At 37.4% G+C, this 18243-nt stretch overlaps 1 protein-coding gene across 1 annotated transcript in view; it reads left to right on the forward strand.

The window, feature by feature from the left end:
* The window catches only part of yl (Putative vitellogenin receptor yl), a 74953-nt gene that overhangs the window by 17513 nt on the left and 39197 nt on the right, over positions 1 to 18243 (forward strand). Inside the window, exons 9-15 of the mRNA XM_068346970.1 lie at positions 1431 to 1559; positions 2458 to 2558; positions 5314 to 5428; positions 7237 to 7402; positions 8237 to 8435; positions 10122 to 10319; positions 13335 to 13461. Of these exons, the coding sequence (XP_068203071.1) occupies positions 1431 to 1559; positions 2458 to 2558; positions 5314 to 5428; positions 7237 to 7402; positions 8237 to 8435; positions 10122 to 10319; positions 13335 to 13461 (1035 nt within the window). The remainder of the gene's footprint in view (positions 1 to 1430; positions 1560 to 2457; positions 2559 to 5313; positions 5429 to 7236; positions 7403 to 8236; positions 8436 to 10121; positions 10320 to 13334; positions 13462 to 18243) is intronic.

The raw sequence follows: 18243 nt of genomic DNA on the forward strand, positions 1-18243 counted from the left end.
TATATAGTATTAATTTCTTACTCTTTCTATATCCGTTGAATAAAACTGTATTTAAAACTTCAAGACTACGATTTATCTATTTAAAATGTAGTGTTCCTTGTAGTACAATGGTTGCTGGTGTCAATTTAGTAACTATATTGGAGAGTGTATTCAGTTTCTCCAAGCACTGGTAATCTTTAAGTCTGATCTCATTGAAAGTTTTGTATTCTTTCTCATAATGTATTATTTCTGCAATATGTCATTGCGTGGACATAAGATTGTGAAATTTTTGCTAATGTATTATTGAAAGATAAGAACTACTGTAATATTGTTTACTGCCGATTATATCCCAGTCAAACCATCTTTATTAAACTATTGATTTAATTATGGAGGTACAGAAGACTGTAATTACCTATTAAATATGAACTTTGTGGTATCCTGCTGTTGTATGTATTGTGCATTGAAATGTTCATGTAATGTTTTAGTAACTAATGTATACTAAAGACTCCAAAGCTAACTGATAAGATAAATCTTGTCTCCTAACTTGCAAATATTTAACTGAAAACATTTGCAGATTCAAACTCCAATCAAACTGAAAATAACAGATAAGATGAAGAAAGACACTCATTAAACTGTATCATTTAATACATTAAAATTATTTGTAATAACTTTATATCTTTTATAAGGAACCAAATTATTTTTTTAATTTTGTAACTGGAAATCATAAGCATGGGATTCAATTAGGGATTGAGCATACCCTAAGTCCAGATTCAACAATCGCTAAAACATCTTCGTGGAACCAATTAAGTTATCAAATTGAAGACCACCTGTATAGGCTTTGTATATAAACTCTGAAGGATTAATGATCTTGGTATTGACAGGGCAAATCCCTCACTGGATAGTTTTTAGATTACTTGTACAATCACTACCAAACCCTTATCTATTTCATAAGGATTATCCTTGTGGTGATACAATAATCCCTATTAAATAGCCAGAAGTTTGTCACATATGCCAAGGGCACTTCCCCCAATTTTGGGGGTTAGCCAACATCAAACAAATGAAAAAAGGCAACCTTTCCTCTCTATGGCTCCTCCCAGCCTGAGGAGGGACTCGGCCGAGTTTTGTATGTTAGGAAAAATGCCTTGGATGTCCGCGGAGGTAGCAGCAGTAGGGGATTCAGCATTATGAAGCTTCATCTGTGGTGGATTATGTGGGAGGGTGGGCTGTGACACCCTAGCAGTACCAGCTGAACTCTGAGTCCCTTGTCAGGCTGGGAGGAACGTAGAGAGTAGAGGTCCCCTTTTTGTTTTTGTTTCTTTGTTGATGTCGGCTACCCCCCAAAATTGGGGGAAGTGCCATGGTATATGTATGTATGTACTTCCAAATATGTCAGTTTAGGCCACTTCGCTAAGAATTTGTAGCTTACAGCTCTGCGTCCTCTTTCTTCCCAGATATTGACGAATGCCAGAGGAATGTCAGCATTTGCGACCACTTCTGCGAGAACCTCCCCGGCAGCTATAAGTGTGTCTGCGGGGAAAAGTACAACCTGGAATCGGATAACAAGACTTGCGTGAATGAGGGTAAGGTCTTGGAATTACTAAGGTTGGAAGTTGGGCTCAGAATCAAAGCTTTTTAATTTTTTTTTAAAGGCGATTCTGGTCTAGCAATGTTTGGGAATTCATGGCATGTATTTAAGTTGGCCACTTTTAGGTTGCCTCCAATCCCCAACTCGCAAAAAGCAATTTAAGTGTTGGAGTAATAGGATAACATCCAAAACTTATTGACGATGAAGCTTAATAAAAAATTTTCTAATATTAAAAACAAATTAAAAAATTATGAATAGACTTTTTTCCCTTTTAGCTCTAAAAAAAGTTTCCTACTAGCTGATTGGTTGGACAAAATTAATAATTTGCAGAGGTGCCCTTTTTAGCTCTTGTAAAGTTTCCTACTAAGTGATAGGCTGGACAAAACTACTAACTAATCAGCTACTAGGAATCTTTCCAGAGCTAAAAGGGCACACCCAAGGCATTGAAAAGGCCTCTATAAAATGAGTATAGTACCTTGGGGCTGGAATACTAAAAGGCTTCTTGTTTGGTGCTATGTTCGGGAAATTTGGTGTAATCTCTTGCTGCATTGCCTCTTGCGGTGTTAAAAAGTGATAAAGGATATTGGCTAGGTTCTGAAGTTGAAATATTTTTGATTATTTCATTAATTTGCCCAAGCTCACATGTACGTCTACTTGGAGGTGTACGCCTTTTTGTACGTGTAGGTGTACTTGTAGGTTAGTTATGACAATCTGAATAACTGCTAGGATCTTGCCATCCAGTAAGCTGAACTTTATTAGTTATCCAGAATGTTTTACAGATTTGTCTAAAGAAAAATCATTTAACAGAGGATTATACTCTACTGATCTACTGTAGATATGGCTACATATTCTGTAGTTTAAAAATGACTTTGATAATGTTTTCTCCATCGCAGGATTCGGCTATGGATTCATCATAGTGGCCATGAACCGCGAGATAAGGGAGATCTACCTGAACGCCATTTCGTACAACAGCGTGTTCTCGGGACAGGATCTGGTATGGTTCCTAGTTTTTTAAAGTGCCATTTATATCTAGGTTTTCATCAATCGGTTACTCTTATTCATTGATGACTTGGCTCTCAATCTCTAAAGGAGTACAGTAATTTTAAGTTATTTTTTTTAGTTTTATTCAAGCTATGAAACTCTATCTTCTGGCAAGGATTTTATATTTCTATATATAATTTCATTCTTTTCATTACTGTAAAGAAATTAGCGCGTACACAGATCTACTTTTGATTTTAGAGCATTTAATACATAGCTGTTAAGATTTGTCATCTTGAAGCCTGAACTTGGTATGACTGTGCTTTGTCATTTTGAGATTACTTACTCTGTACTTTTTAGTTTCTTTGCTTCATTTCTTTTATTTAAGAGCATTTAACAGATGGTTTATATGGAAAAAAATCTTAAAGGTAGTTTTGATATTAGAATTTTTGTTACCAATGTAGACTTTAATTAGCGACTATCAAATGAAGTTTAGATATTAAAGACTTTCCAGTTTGTAGGCAATAAATTTCCCTTAATTTGCATGTCTGTATGTCAAACTTCTGTTTATAATAGGATACAATTTCCTTTGAAAAAATTCTATTGCAGAGACTAGAGTAAATGGACTTGAGAACAGCCTGTGAATAGTGGTTTTCACACGCACTTGTTAAATACACGACACCTACAAGGTGATCGCGCGAGGGTTGTAACCTCTGCATTCCATGCTTTTATCTTTCTCTAGTATATTTGGAAGATTTATATTAGAGAAGTGTAAAGGACCCTTTTCACTGGGAGTCACATGCCTCTTCTCAAAAATATATTTTTCCTTCGTCAAAATCCCTTAATTGGTTCAAAGCTGTTTGCTAGTTGAATTTGTTATACACTGGCCTAGGGGAGACCTAATCTGAATCCCATACCTCTATTCAGCCTCAAAAGTCAACATTGTAAAGTTCCATGTGAAATTGATATAAAGTTATTAAAAATGACTTCTTGCTTACTGTATTAAATGGTATAATAATTTAACCCTTTTACCCCCAAGCTATTTGGAACTTCCTAACCCTTAACCCCCAGGCATTTTCTTTTTCAAGCACATTTTGCAATATATTTTTTTTAGATTTTGTTAACAGCTTTAATTTTGGTCATAGAGAGGTCAGGTTGGTCTAATTATTTTGGAAAATGCTTGAAGTTTCTCATAAAGTTATCAAAAATATGCTAAAAAATGTAAATACCGTAGCAGATTTTTGCAAGGACGTACCGGGAAATCCATGGGGGTAAAGGGAAGAGTTTTGTGAGACTTACAGGGATGAGTTTTCTGAAACTTACCAGTACGTCCATTGGGGGTAAAAGGGTTAATTACAGAATTTTTATTTCCAGTCAATTTAGGTTTATCTCTGACAATTTGTAAGATTTGCTGAAGTTGGGAGACAGTATAAGGATAGGAATTTCAGCAGTAGTTTTTCTTGCAACTGGGAACATGATGAGACTGGCATATTTCTGACTTGCTAACAAATGCATGGCAAGCGTAACATTCTAGCTTTTTCCCCCCCCGAGATAGAACTTTGATTCGCTGTTCTAGCTTTTACCAAGAAGCCATGGGATCACAGCCAAGTCCCAAAAAGCAAATTGATTAAAGATTAAATATCTAACAGTTGACTATACATAATGTAAATTAAAGTAAAATATTCAAACAATCTTATTATGGAAGTGAATAAATGTGTGGCCCCCAAAGATACCAGTCTATAAATCCACTAGTTTGATTAGTTTTCAATATATAGGTCCTAGACTTGCATTAGACTTGCAAACAATCAGATGCAAACACAAATCAAACTGAAAATTATTCTATACTTATATATTTAATTTGAAATGCCTTGATATCCATGTCATATGAAGCCTATTTGCCGAAATTTTTTTTTTTTTTTTTTTTTTTTTTGCTGGAAATCGTAGGCGTGACATTCAGGTTAGGTCTACCCTAGGCCAAAACTACCAATTAGACTTAGCTTCTTGGAATCAATTAACTGCTAAGTCGAGGCCCTGTATAAAATATATAAACATGAAAATGGATCTCTCCCTTAGAGCTTGCATTCTTTTTTATAATCCGCATAACTTAACCCTTTTACCCCCAAGCTCTTTGGAAATTTCCAACCCTTAACCCCCAAGGGGTTATTTTTTTCCCAGCACATTTTGCAGTATATTTTTTTTAAATTGCTCTAACAGCCTTAATTTTTGTCATTGAGAGGTCAGGTTGGTCTCATTCTCTTGAAAAATGCTTGGATTTTTTCAAAAAATTATCAAAAATATGAAAAATTTTTATAGCATTTTTTTGCAATGACGTACCGGTATGTCCATGGGGGTAAAGGGATGGGGTTTGTGAAACGTACCAGTACGTCCTTTGGGGGTAAAAGGGTTATGATCAAACGACTAAATAGTATTTATATCAAAATGAGAAGTTTTAAGTTTCAGTTTAAGAATTCAGGTAATATAATGGTGTCATTCTGTTATTAGAGGAAATTATAAAGTTTTTTTGTATCAAAACTAGAGTAATTCCGCTAATTTTGCAAATCTCGAGTGTGGGAATATTTATTGGTTGCCTATGGTTAAATATATGGCGCTTGGTTATAGAATTCAGCATTGTCATATTTTATAGATTTGTTAGGTTTTGCTACACATGATGGAAGCAAAGACCAAACATAATTTTTTGTGTAGTTTCAATTGCCTTTGTTGGTCTTGGACTTACTCAAGTGACTATTAAAGTTCCTCTTTTTAAATTGCAGATTCAGTGTGTGGCCTACGACCCCGTCGAAGACAAGGTCTACTGGAGCAATTCGATCGCCATCCTGAGGAAAGGGCGGATGACATCAGAGCAGCCGGAGGCAATTGTGAATAAAGGTACTTTTTCCACTGTGGTAGAGCATTACAAAGATGTCTTCGGTGCTGCGTCCCTTTTGGATCCTGGATGAAGTGGCTCTCTCCGGTTTGGCCCCTCTCTCCGGTTTGGCCCCTCTCTCCGGTTTGGCCCCCCTCTCCGGTTTGGCCCCCCTCTCCGGTTTGGCCCCCCTCTCCGGTTTGGCCCCCCTCTCCGGTTTGGCCCCCCTCTCCGGTTTGGCCCCCTGGTGCATCGGGTCACTAAATAGCAAGTGGTGATGCAGTCAGTGAATTTAGCTTTCTGGAAGCCTTGTAAACATTGTAGAGGATAAGAAGTAATTGCTAGTGGTTCTACAACCAGAGTTTTTAGCCTTCTGGAAGTGAAAAATTCTAAGACAGTGCAATAAGTGAGTGTGTTGGTGGGATCCTAGGAAAGTTAATTTACTTTAGCTCTGAGATATAATTTAACAGGGCATGAAGATTGAAAGGAAGTAACTTTTTTTTTAGGAATCACAACGAAAATATCCTTGGACAATGCAGTGTCAGTTTGAATTAACCTGGGGATGTAAAGACCAGCATATCTTATCTGTATTCTTCTTCTTTGTCTGCATCTTTTCACACTTTTATGTAGGGTCAATGTTTCTGACCAGCTTTCTCCATCTACCTCTGCCCCCCACTTCATCACCGGTTAATACCTTCGATCAAAGGTCATCCTTGATGCAGTCCATCCACCTTCGCTTTGGTCTCCTTCTCGTTCCCTGTATCTTCATTTCAATCGCCCTCCTCCCAATATACTCTTCATCCATTCTCATGATATGACCATACCTCCTCAGTCTACTTTCTTGGATCTTATCTGATAGCTTTCTAACTCTGGTACCCATAATTAATTCATTCTGTATCTTATCTCTTCTTGTCATCGCACACATCCATCTCGACATTCTCATCTCTGCCACATCCAGTTTCTTCTCTTCAGTCTTCTTTATTGCCCTCCGCTCCGTACATCATTGCCGGTCTCATAATGGTCCTGTGTACTTTACCTTTTATCTTAACCCCTATTTTCCTGTCATTAATTTCTAGAAAGGTATGTTGGGCTTTCTTTAAGTTTTAAGTTGTGCTGCTTTGAAGGTTATATCTGTGCATCATTTTGATTCCCATCTTTGTCTTAGGAGTTTTCTCCTTCCTCTTCTATTCAGTCTTTAGTTCAATCTTGCCATCAAACTTTAGTGGATGTCCTCCTTGGCTGGAGGTAAAGGACATAGGTAATTTTTCATAATTATGATAGATTTCCCTGAAAAAGTACCGGTTCAAATATTTATTCTTTAAGTTAATAGCTTTAATGGTGGAATCTGATTGAAAGGAAGACTTAATTTGAATACTGTAATAAACTTTTAAAATAATTCTATTGCCATTTTACTTTTGAAAAAGTTTGTAATATGGCTTGAACCATGAATGCTATAGCTTTAAAAGTTGCTTAAGATCTTGCTTGAGGAGGCTCTGGCACGATCTATCTTTTTTTTCTCAATTTTGTCGTGGATTTATAGTATATAAAAAATTTATAAATTTTACTGTTCTTAAAATAGTTTAAATTGTTTCAATTGCTGCTCTTGTTATTTTTTCTTTCCTCACTGGGGTATTTTTCCTGGTTGAAACCCTTAGGCTTAAAGCATCCTACTTTTCCAATTAAGGTTGCAACTTAGTAATAATGATAGCAATTATAATAACTTGGCTAATTTTCCCAGTTGTATCTCGTAGGCTTATAGCATCCTACTTTTTCAATTAGGTTTCTAAATTAGAGTAATTATAATAATAGTGGAATTTATGATTTATTACAGGTATTCGAAGGGTAGAGTCCCTGGCTGTCGACTGGTACGGCCGGAACTTGTACGTAGCGGACTCTGGCATTCAGAAGATAATAGTGTGCGCTTTAAATGGCTTGAATTGCCAGGTTCTCCTGGATAATGTGAACCCAAGGACGCTGAGACTGGATATTAAAAACCGGTAGGGAATAGTTGTTTGGTTCTCTTTTTCTTGGTTTTATTCCAGCTGCCACTAAGTTGTGGAATGACTTTCGTTATTGGCTAGTTGAATTGGTAGAACTATACCTTGTGGCAAATGGTTTCAATGTTGAACAGGCTGACATAAGTTTATGAAAATGTTAGTATTTTTGTATTAAATTTTATTTGCTCATTACTCCTAATGTTTTTTAATTTCCTTTGCCTATTGGGCTATTTTTCCCCAGTTGGAGCCTTTGGGCTTATCATATTGGTTTCCAACTAGGCTTGTAGCTTAGCCTGTATTAATACTAATAATAATTTCTTTTAGATATAGATGGAGTAAGATTTTTCCCTTAAATCAGATATTTTTCTTTAAATTTTGTTCTTTAAAACATTGATCCAAATGAGATAGAATAATTTTAACTGCATATGCATGTCTTGATAGGATCGAATCTGTTTTTATCTTGCGTAGATTTTTATTTTCCGTCTGGTATATCACATATATTCCCTTCAGAATATATAAAGTTTTCCCCATGTGCATTCTAAATCTAATCTTTGGCATGACTTAATTTTTTTTTTTCCAAATGTCTTAATTTATATTACGATCTCTCTCTCTCTCTCTCTCTCTCTCTCTCTCTCTCTCTCTCTCTCTCTCTCTCTCTCACCATCTTTTCCTTTTATATGCACATTTCGTATAGTAATGAGTTATATCTTATGTATTTTATACTTAACTCACTAACAGTTACCAACATGACCATGGGATAATTTCTCACGATTAAGTCCGGCACTATTTGGTTTGCTATAAAGGTTTACTATTTTTTTTTTTTTTTTTCCCCAGGCTCTTGTTCTGGACGGACACAAAACGTCAAGTCATAATGAAAGCCGGGATGGACGGATCAAAGCCAGTCTCGTTGATTTCCGATGGCATAAAGATCCCCAACGGGCTGGCTCTTGATCCCCCTGCTAGACGGGTCTACTGGATGGATGCTGGGCACTCTAGAATCGAACATGTCTTGTACGATGGCACGGACAGAAAGGTAGGGAGTTTTTATAGTCTGCTTTTGTATTGTTGCTGGTGATGAAGCCTACTATTTTTGTCTACCTTTAGTTGGATAGTTACAAAGTATGCTTAATAACTAAATCTTTTAACCCTTTTACCCCCAAAGGACATACTGGTACGTCCTTGCAAAAAATTCTATAAAATTTTTTTTTCATATTTTTGATTATTTTTTGAGAAAATTCAGGCATTTTCCAAGAGAATGAGACCAACCTGACCTCTCTCTGACAAAAATTAAGGCTGTTAGAGCAATTTAGAAAAAATATACTGCAAAATGTGGTGGGGAGAAAATAACACCTTGGGGGTAAAAGGGTTAAAAATTACCTAGTTATGCTTCATAGGTAATCTCATATTTAATTTCTTTAGTCAGCAACATTGAAGGATGCTTTTCAAGGAAACCTTTAATGGTATTCCTTTAAAAGACAAGACTTTAAGGGATTTAATATTTTCTTATGTTAGCAACATTGAAGGATGCTTTTCAAGGAAACCTTGAATGGTATTCCTTAAAAAGACCCTAAAGACCCTATAAGGAAAAAAGGACTGGGTTTAGATATTTTACATTGCGTAATAAAAATACATTTAGGTAATAAGGGTCTATATTTCTCTAAAGCGTAAGTTTGTAGTTAATTCTAGTAGTCTTGCTTTCTCTATCTTAAAGCTCGATACTATACTGTACTCTAGTTTTATTCTACCTATAACCAGATTGTAGAATGATCCTAATCAGGTAGTTGGTCTGGAACTTGTTGGAACTTTCAGAAAGCCTTTATACCTCATGAAAGATCAGTTTTAATGTTACTATTCTCTAAAAAATTTCGAGTGTTCAATACTTTATTTCCTTATTTCCTTTCCTCGTTAGGCTATTTCCCCTGTTGGAACCCTTGGACTTCTGCTTTTCCAACTAGGGTTGTAGCTTTGATAATGACTTATAAGGTGGGCCCCTTGTTTTATTATTATTTCCATTACAAATATTGGATTTACCTTGCTTTGCCAAAAAATTGAGTAGAACTGGTCTGAGGCAAATCTCGGTATATTTGCTCAAGGGGATAGAACAGTGTGATACTACTTCGGTAAAATTCTCAGTTGTATCACTCGCAACAGGAATTGAGTAGAAAGCTGTCTACAGGAACTTTAATCAGGATGACATGGCTCGAGCCCAAAAAAAGATTTTTCCTATGACAAAATCCATTTTATAGAATACAGATTACATTGTACTGTACTACAGACTTTTTCCCAGAGCTAAACACTTTGAGTTTCTTTGTTGTAATCATGACATTTTTCAAGACGACCCTTGTGTAAACTGTTTAGATAAAACTAATTGCCCGTGTCAGTTAGGATGATACAGTCAAGACTTAAAAGGTATTGTACAATGTTATATTAAAGTTACCTGGAATAGATAAGACAATGACTATAATTTGTTTTAACTTTAGGAATAGTACAATAATAGGTCAGGACAAGAAGTACTAATTTCAAGGAAATTTGTTGGTAAATCCTAATAGGAGAGAGTACATTAATTTCTCTCTGCCGGCTCTTGGCCCCTTCTCTTCTCACCCCCCCCCCCCAACTCCTATAATTATTACTGTGAACGAGTCCTCCTCAATCTCCCTGTAGGGTACAGTCCTTCCCCTAGGAAAGATGATATTTCTAAAGATACTCTTGATTCCCCCAGAATCTCCCATACGGAGCAGTGAGCCATCCATTCTCCATGGACGTTTGGGAGAGCCGGCTCTACTGGAGCGACCTCGATCACGAACACGTCCGGTCGTGCCTCAAGACAAACGGCAAGAGCGTCCAGATGGTTTTGAAAGGAACTTCCAGAAACGATTTCTACGGACTGACCCTCTACCATACTACCATGTTTGATCAGGTAAGGTTTGAGACTTTAAGTTTTTGGAAGGGAATTTTCTAAAAAGCCGTTTTGGTTAAAGATTAGGAAGAGAATGTCAGTCCTAGATGTAGAAACTTTCAACAAATTAAGAGAACCTGTAGGCAATAAATTGCTAGCGATAATGCTGAACTGAATAATAATTACTTTTAGATGCCCTTTGTGTAAAATTAGATATAGGAATGCTTGATACTTAAGGTATGTAGGAATTTAGCTTGGTCTTTAGCATAAAGGGAAACTTGGAGATATTGGAATTACGAGGTGCGATGGGTCACGAACTGGATACAGATAACTATGAATTGCCAGGTTTTAACTTAGGACTCCCTTCTTCAAACAAATTTAGTTCTTGTGTATGTGAATTTTACCAGTCTTTAAATAAGAAAATTTGGTTGACTAAAATACTTTTCTTGTCCAAATCTTTACCAACATTGGTAGGAAACAATATTTGTCCCGGACGAAGAGTGATCTCGTATGAAATGCCATAATTTTTATGCAATACTTATCTCGGACAGAATATAGCCCAGTCCTTTCATTATCCTCGCCAGGTGTGGGAGGGGGAGCTGCTGATATTTTTGGCGGTGGGGTCAAGAACTCCTCTACCTTTAAATAAATTCAGATTAAATTTTAAGGGATTATTTTGATATACGCAAGCTTTTTTTCTGCCATTTTTCATGTTCATGCATGCTATGTGCGTGCCCTGGGAACTATATTTTTTTTCGTAAGTGACTACTTTTAGCCGAAAGATCAGAAAGGAACCGCAAATTAATCCTAGTGTTTTACAGATGTCCAAATAATTTTTCGCAGAGTTTGATGGGTATCTTGTGAACTGTATTCATACCAATTATTATTTATACCTGTTGTAGAAAAGTCACAGTAGCCCTTTTTAGACCTCCCACACGAGACATATTTTTGACAGGGCCGTAAATCACTCTTGTAATACTTCACATATCTCAATTAAATTTTCAGGGATTTATGGGTTGAATATTTTATTTTACCTTTAACATTTTCATATTTGTATCTGCCATATTTGTATCTGCCATAGAAAAGCCACAGTAACATTTACTTCAGCATGGGTTGAATAGTTATTTTTGGCGGTGGAGTAAATTGTTCTAGGATGATTTACATCCAAATGAAAATTTCAGTGAGTGAAGTTAGTTTCTTTTCCTGCCAAATTTCATGTTAATATCTAAAATTGAAAAGACTCCATCATGTACCCTTAAATATTACGCTGTTAAATGTAGCAATATACGTATAGTAAACTGTTAGACAGAGGGACAATGCTGATCTTGTAAACAATATCCATCCCAAGTTGCTGCTAGTCATCTTTATATTTGAACCGTTTTGATATTCAAATTCTTGAAGTGGCTAGTGATTTGTGATTATATTTTTTATTATAGCAATACTTTTATCTCTATTTGTTGTGGTAATAAGTTGGCCTCGTGGATCTGTATATAAATTTCAACAGCAATGGACAAATCTGTCAACATTGCAATGTAGCACCAGTGAAGGGAATGAGAACTCTGCTTTTTTGGGGGGGTAAGGATACGGGCACAGGAACCACGTCGGGGACACCAAGGGTCGGGGACACCAAGGGTCGGGGACACCAAGGGTCGGGGACACCAAGGGTCGGGGACACCAAGGGTCGGGGACACCAAGGGTCGGGGACACCAAGGGTCGGGGACACCAAGGGTCGGGGACACCAAGGGTCGGGGACACCAAGGGTCGGGGACACCAAGGGTCGGGGACACCAAGGGTCGGGGACACCAAGGGTCGGGGACACCAAGGGTCGGGGACACCAAGGGTCGCACTGGGTAAGAGAGCGCGGCGGGATGTGAATCACGTCGCGACCAGAAACTTGCCGAGGAGCACGACCTAATCTAGCACGCTCTCTGACCCCGGGTCGCCTCAGGGCGCGTATCACTCCGCCTGAGGTCACCCATAGAAAATGGGAATAGGGTAAACTACACAAAATTCTGGTCGGTTGGGAAGAGTTACCTGTAACTCCTAAGAAAGTAGTTCTAGGTAAGTATGTTAGGAAAAATACAAATTTTTTATTTTCGTAAGTTGCCGTAATTTGTATCGAAATGCATCGAACTGGTTTTATGGGGCAAGTCTAGTCATGCACTCTCTACTTTCTCTGGCATTAACCCTTTTACCCCCAAAGGACGTACTGGTACGTTTCACAGAAGCCATCCCTTTACCCCCATGGACGTACCGGTACGTCCTTGCAAAAAAATGCTATAAAAATTAGTTTTTCATATTTTTTGATAATTTTTTTGAAAAAATTCAGGCATTTTCCAAGAGAATGAGATAAACCTGACCTCTCTATGACAAAAATTAAGGCTGTTAGAGCAATTAAAAAGAAATATACTGCAAAATGTGCTGGGAAAAAAATAACTCCTTTGGGGTTAAGGGTTTGAAATTTCCAAATACCCCAGGGGGTAAAAGGGTTAATGAAGGATACATCCACATTTTTTAAACTTGTTACAAACTCTGTCCATCCTCTTTACTTTAATCACATAACCTTTGTCAACTAAGTTGGAAAGAGGTTGTTTTACCCCCTATTTGTTTGTGCGTTTAATTGTGAACAGCTTCCTGGCTGCAATTTTAATCATAGGGGAAATAAACTTGAAGGATGAAATGTTGTTTAAAAAGCTGGAAATTAATCAATTTTAGAAGGTAGAGGTCAAAAGTGATTATCACGGTCAAGCAAAATTTCCAAATCATGTAATCAGCCATAAGTAGACATCGTTGTCGTAGACTTAAATCTTTGTTCGCAGTTGTGAATGAAAATCTGCGCAATTAATACACGATAAAGGCAAAGGACGAGCAAAATGTTTGAGAAATAAGCTGCTGTGGCGGAGGTCTGCACTAAGTGCCCATCTAGTTGATTTTTATAGATTAGCAAATGCAGTTTTTTGTACAGTAGTCTGTAATTATAAAAGTTGACATCTAAAACTCCATTAAATTTTAATTCTCTTATTACACCTTCCGCAGGGCAATAATCCGTGCAGAGAGAGACTGTGCAGTCACCTGTGCTTGCTTTCGCCAGGCAGTACGGCTGGCTACAAATGTGCCTGCCCGGCAGAAATGGAGATATCTACGGACATGCACTCCTGCAAAGGTGAGCTATGCAGGCTTTAAACTACTCTGCATTCTTCCTTTAGATAATTAAATTCTAACACTTTTGTCCTTTGTGGCTGATTTTATTATAGTCTTAAGACCTTAACTTTATCAAGATATGTTAAGGAAATTTTTGTAACTTACTAGTAGTTTTGTAGAATAATGACTTTATTTTAATACTACAGTAACCTCTTCTGCTTTCTCTTTAGTTAACTGCATATTGTCAAAATTTACTTATTTTTATCGGCCGTAGGTTCGAATATGAATTGAACGTACAGTACTTATTTCTATCTCTGCCGTAGGTTCAAATCCTTGGCTGGGCAGAAATATTTATTAAGAAGGAATTTTGTAACTGAGGGGAAGTCTATTTCTGTTATACTTTACTTTGATGGCTGCTTTTCTGGTCCCATACAGCAGGGGAACCCCACTCAAGAGGACCTCCACTGTAGTTTTACCTTGTTTGTTCAGAGTATTTAAAGTTTCATATCTTTAAAGTAATGAACAATTTGAAATATTTCAAGAAAAACATTAAAAATATAAACTAGGCACGAATCGCACATTAACATTTGCCGTCTGATTAAACTACCCGATTAGGAAGATCATTCCACAACTCATTTAATTTCCATACAGACAACTGTTCAGCATTCATAACTTAATTCTCTTGACCAGCTTTCTCGAAGTGCTGCCATGATTCTACCACTCCATACTGACTGTCCTTCTCAAATTTTGCTAGATAGTGCATCGGCAGATGTTTGATCCAGTTTGAAATTTTTGGTAGAAATTATATACATAACATGAAGCTGATGACAGACAAACTTGAAATATTAATCCCTTGACTCGGACTGACTATTCCTCGTGGTGGGTAGTAGGTTGGCTAGGGCACCAACCAGCCGTTGAGGTACCACTGCTAGTTACTGTGTCTTTTGTCTGGGCCTGGGAGTACTACATTGGATCCCTCTCTCTGGTTAAGGCTTATGTCTTTGCCTACACATTCACATATTAGTCAGGCCTATTCCTTCCACATTCTCCTGTCCTCGTACACTCTACATTTTCTTTAATCAAGAGGTTAACTACTGCATTATAGTTCAGTGGCTACTTTCCTCTTGGTAATGGTAGAAGACACTTTTATCTATGGTAGGCAGCTCTTCTAGAACACTCCAAAATCAAACCTTTCTCTTATATTTGATAGTGCCATAGCCTCTGTACCATGATCTTTCACTCTTAAGGTAGTTCTCTTGCTTGAGAGTACAGTCTGGTACACTTTAGTCTTATTTCTCTTCCACTTGCATTTTTAAATTTTTATAGTTCATAAATAGTAGACCTTTTAACGTTAATATTCTTAATATGCTGTATGTTCATTATTTCCCTTATCTCCTTATTTCCTTTCCTCACAGGGCTATTTTCACTGTTGGAGCCCCTGGGCTTATAGCATCCTGCTTTTCCAACTAAAGCTAGCAGCGTCCTGCTTTTCCAACTAAAGCTAGCAGCGTCCTGCTTTTCCAACTAAAGCTAGCAGCGTCCTGCTTTTCCAACTAAAGCTAGCAGCGTCCTGCTTTTCCAACTAAAGCTAGCAGCGTCCTGCTTTTCCAACTAAAGCTAGCAGCGTCCTGCTTTTCCAACTAAAGCTAGCAGCGTCCTGCTTTTCCAACTAAAGCTAGCAGCGTCCTGCTTTTCCAACTAAAGCTAGCAGCGTCCTGCTTTTCCAACTAAAGCTAGCAGCGTCCTGCTTTTCCAACTAGAGTTGTAGCTAAAGTAATAATAATAGTTTAAACCTTTCGTCTGAATCCCAAGAGCATGCGAGGGGTAGGAACTTTGCTACTAATTAATTGAAAATATAAGAACCTAACTTTCTCCATCCAGTTGTAAATGAAGAAATTTCCAATAACTAAAATAAACTGATTTTTATCTTGACTGAATCATTGAAAGAAAATTTACAAATATTAAATGTTCTATTTTGTGCGCCAGTCTGCGTAAAATTGGGCACTGTCACTAATCTCCTTGGGCGTGTATATGTAGTTTGAACTTCAAACTGAATTTAGTTTGGTGTCATTGTGATTGCATAAATTCTATTTAGATGAGAATTGATTTAGTAATAATGCTTTTGGCAAATTTTTTGTACAATCTCCACTCCTGCTGGCCATGCCTACCCACCACCTTCCTGTTGGAAGAGAATGAATGAAAACAAACTTTCTCTCAAATATAAAATTGGTAGAATAACAGTTTTAGGGGGTACATTAAATGCAGATAGTGTACCTCTCATCCTGAGATAAATCCTGGGTAATTCAAGGAAAACACGCACCGGAAAAAAGATAACGTATGTAAGCTGGTGCTATGAAAAAGGAGTGACGTCACTAGCATGGGTGTGATAGTTCGTAGTAGCGTTTCAGAGCTAGGATGTTGAACGGCACCTCGCTGTTAGGGGATATTGACAGGAGATATCTCAATGGTGCAAGACCTCTGGTTGTGATTAATCACGCCCCAGTTATTTATACCGACACCTTGATAAGTAAGCGAGCTGGGTTCAACCTAGCATTCCTATACAATTTTTTCTCTGGTAAAATTCATAGCAGTTATTACCTTAGAAATGATTTTAAAGGAGCATTTCACTGGGCGGCGCAGGTCGGAGCCCAGAAAATTGGTAGAATAACTGTTTTAGGGGGTACATTAAATGCAGATAGTGTACCTCTCATGCTGCTCCTTCAAATTACTGGCAGTTGATTCCTAGACAGCCTTGGCTTAGTTTACAATGCTTCCAGAAGGCTAAAAAATCACTGGCGACAACACCACAAGCACTCGCTGCCCTAGACTTAGATTTGGCTTCCTTGCAGACATTTTGCAGTCCTAACTTGTAAGAATTGTTTAGCTTTTTGGAAACTGCCTGGCAATCTGTGGGACAGGGCTTAGACTCTAGCTTCATAGTTTCTACACAATTTTTTTTAATGAGGCCTATTTGCACCAACTCGCAGCGGTGCTCTTTTAGCTCTGAAAAGTGTCCTGCTATCTGATTGGTTAGAATGATCTTGTTCAACCAATCAGCGATCAGGAAACTTTTCAGAGCGAAAAGGGCACCCCTGCCAGTCTGTGCAAACCTGCCTCGCTAAAAAGAATTGACTATAGTAGTGTATGTAACTTCTCCATCCTTGCGAGCAAGGGGTGCGGTGTTTGTGGGGAGCTTGGTCTTGCCTCCCGAGGCAATAGCAGCCATTGGGCAGATTTTGTATACATGGTCATTCTTGTTGTCCCTTGCCTCTGCCATTCAGGAGAGACCTTTTAACCTTATTCATGTAACTTTAAAGTTTTTCCTGTAGGTGTAGTGTTTGGCCATGTACCAAATTTATAGAATTAAGCTATCCAGTTTTAGTTTGAACTATCTTGATTACGCTGGGTGCTGGAAGAGATGCATAAATCTTTCTCCAAACCAAAGGTATATTTGTGCTTTATAGTTGTAGTAATTCAGTATGTAGTCCAGCATGTGCCCCTTGAATGCATTATTAGAGATTTACACTGTACAGTGGTACTTCTTTGAGATTTAACTTAGTGTTCAGAAAGTCATTAAAACACTAAATATTTTCCCCTTGATAGAAAGTCATTTATTGCCTTCCCACTCAAGGAGCTCCTATTTTGGGCTGATTTTAAAAGCCAACCATATTAGAATACAGTACTGTACAGCGCACAAAACTTGCTATAGGATAAATCTATCTGGTATAAATGAACATTGTACAGTTTCTCCAAAGTATCGGTAATTGTGATAGAATGCCCAAATAAGGATTATAGTTACTTATTAGGGTCAAACAAGCAACAACATATAATGACTTCAGTCATTCACAAAATTACTAATTACCAGATTCTTCAAGAGAACTCAAGACCCTTTCTCTACATTAGGAATTCATTGTGTTGTGTTACAAAGATAAATGGTCATACTATATTCTGTTGAGCTTTTGCCCCAATTATTAATTACTTGGTTTCATATGAAGTTCTTGCAGAGTTCAGATTGCTAGGCACGGGTGAACCACGATACCACATATAAATATTTGATTTTACCCAGTCACGGAATCCCACGCACAGATATGCATGTCCCTAGCGAATTATCCCTTCCAAGGTAACTAAATATTATGATACTCATCCAAACTTCGGTTGATCAATTCATCCACTTCATTAAATGCTGGGAAGGAACGGCTTTGTTAATCAAATGAAATTCTCTTCATCCTGATTAAGTCCACTGAAGAACACACTACAAGCGTTGACAAGTGACAGGCAGCAACTGTCCGCCTTTAACTCTGTTGCCTTCGTCGTAAACATAATGCGTTTGTTCTCTCTCCCAAAGTCATGACTTCCGCTTCATTCGCTCACGACAAAGGAAAACAACAAACTAACGAAACCAACTATTCAACGCAAACCGAACAAAACTATTCAAACAACCTACATCGCATTGTTAACCACTTATACAACTCTTCACAAGACAATATTCCTTGGTAACAATGCTTATTACAATTAAATATAAACAAAACCTTCATTTGTACAGAAACCTGCACATTTCCACTTAACGCAATGTAATATAAAAGAACATTTTCCATATACAATATGAACATAGATATTCAATAAAAATTTATTTCCCATGTCTTTATTGTAAGTAACGACAAGGATCATAATCTAGGCTCTTTATAATCTATGTTGGGTATTTTTATTACTAGCTAAACTACAATCCTAGTTTGAAAAGCAAGATGCTATAAGCCAAAGAGCTCACAGTGAAATCTAGCCTAGTGTGGGAAGAAAATAAACAGTG

This window comes from Palaemon carinicauda, chromosome 23, assembly GCF_036898095.1.
Source record: "Palaemon carinicauda isolate YSFRI2023 chromosome 23, ASM3689809v2, whole genome shotgun sequence".
Taxonomy (NCBI): domain Eukaryota; kingdom Metazoa; phylum Arthropoda; class Malacostraca; order Decapoda; family Palaemonidae; genus Palaemon; species Palaemon carinicauda.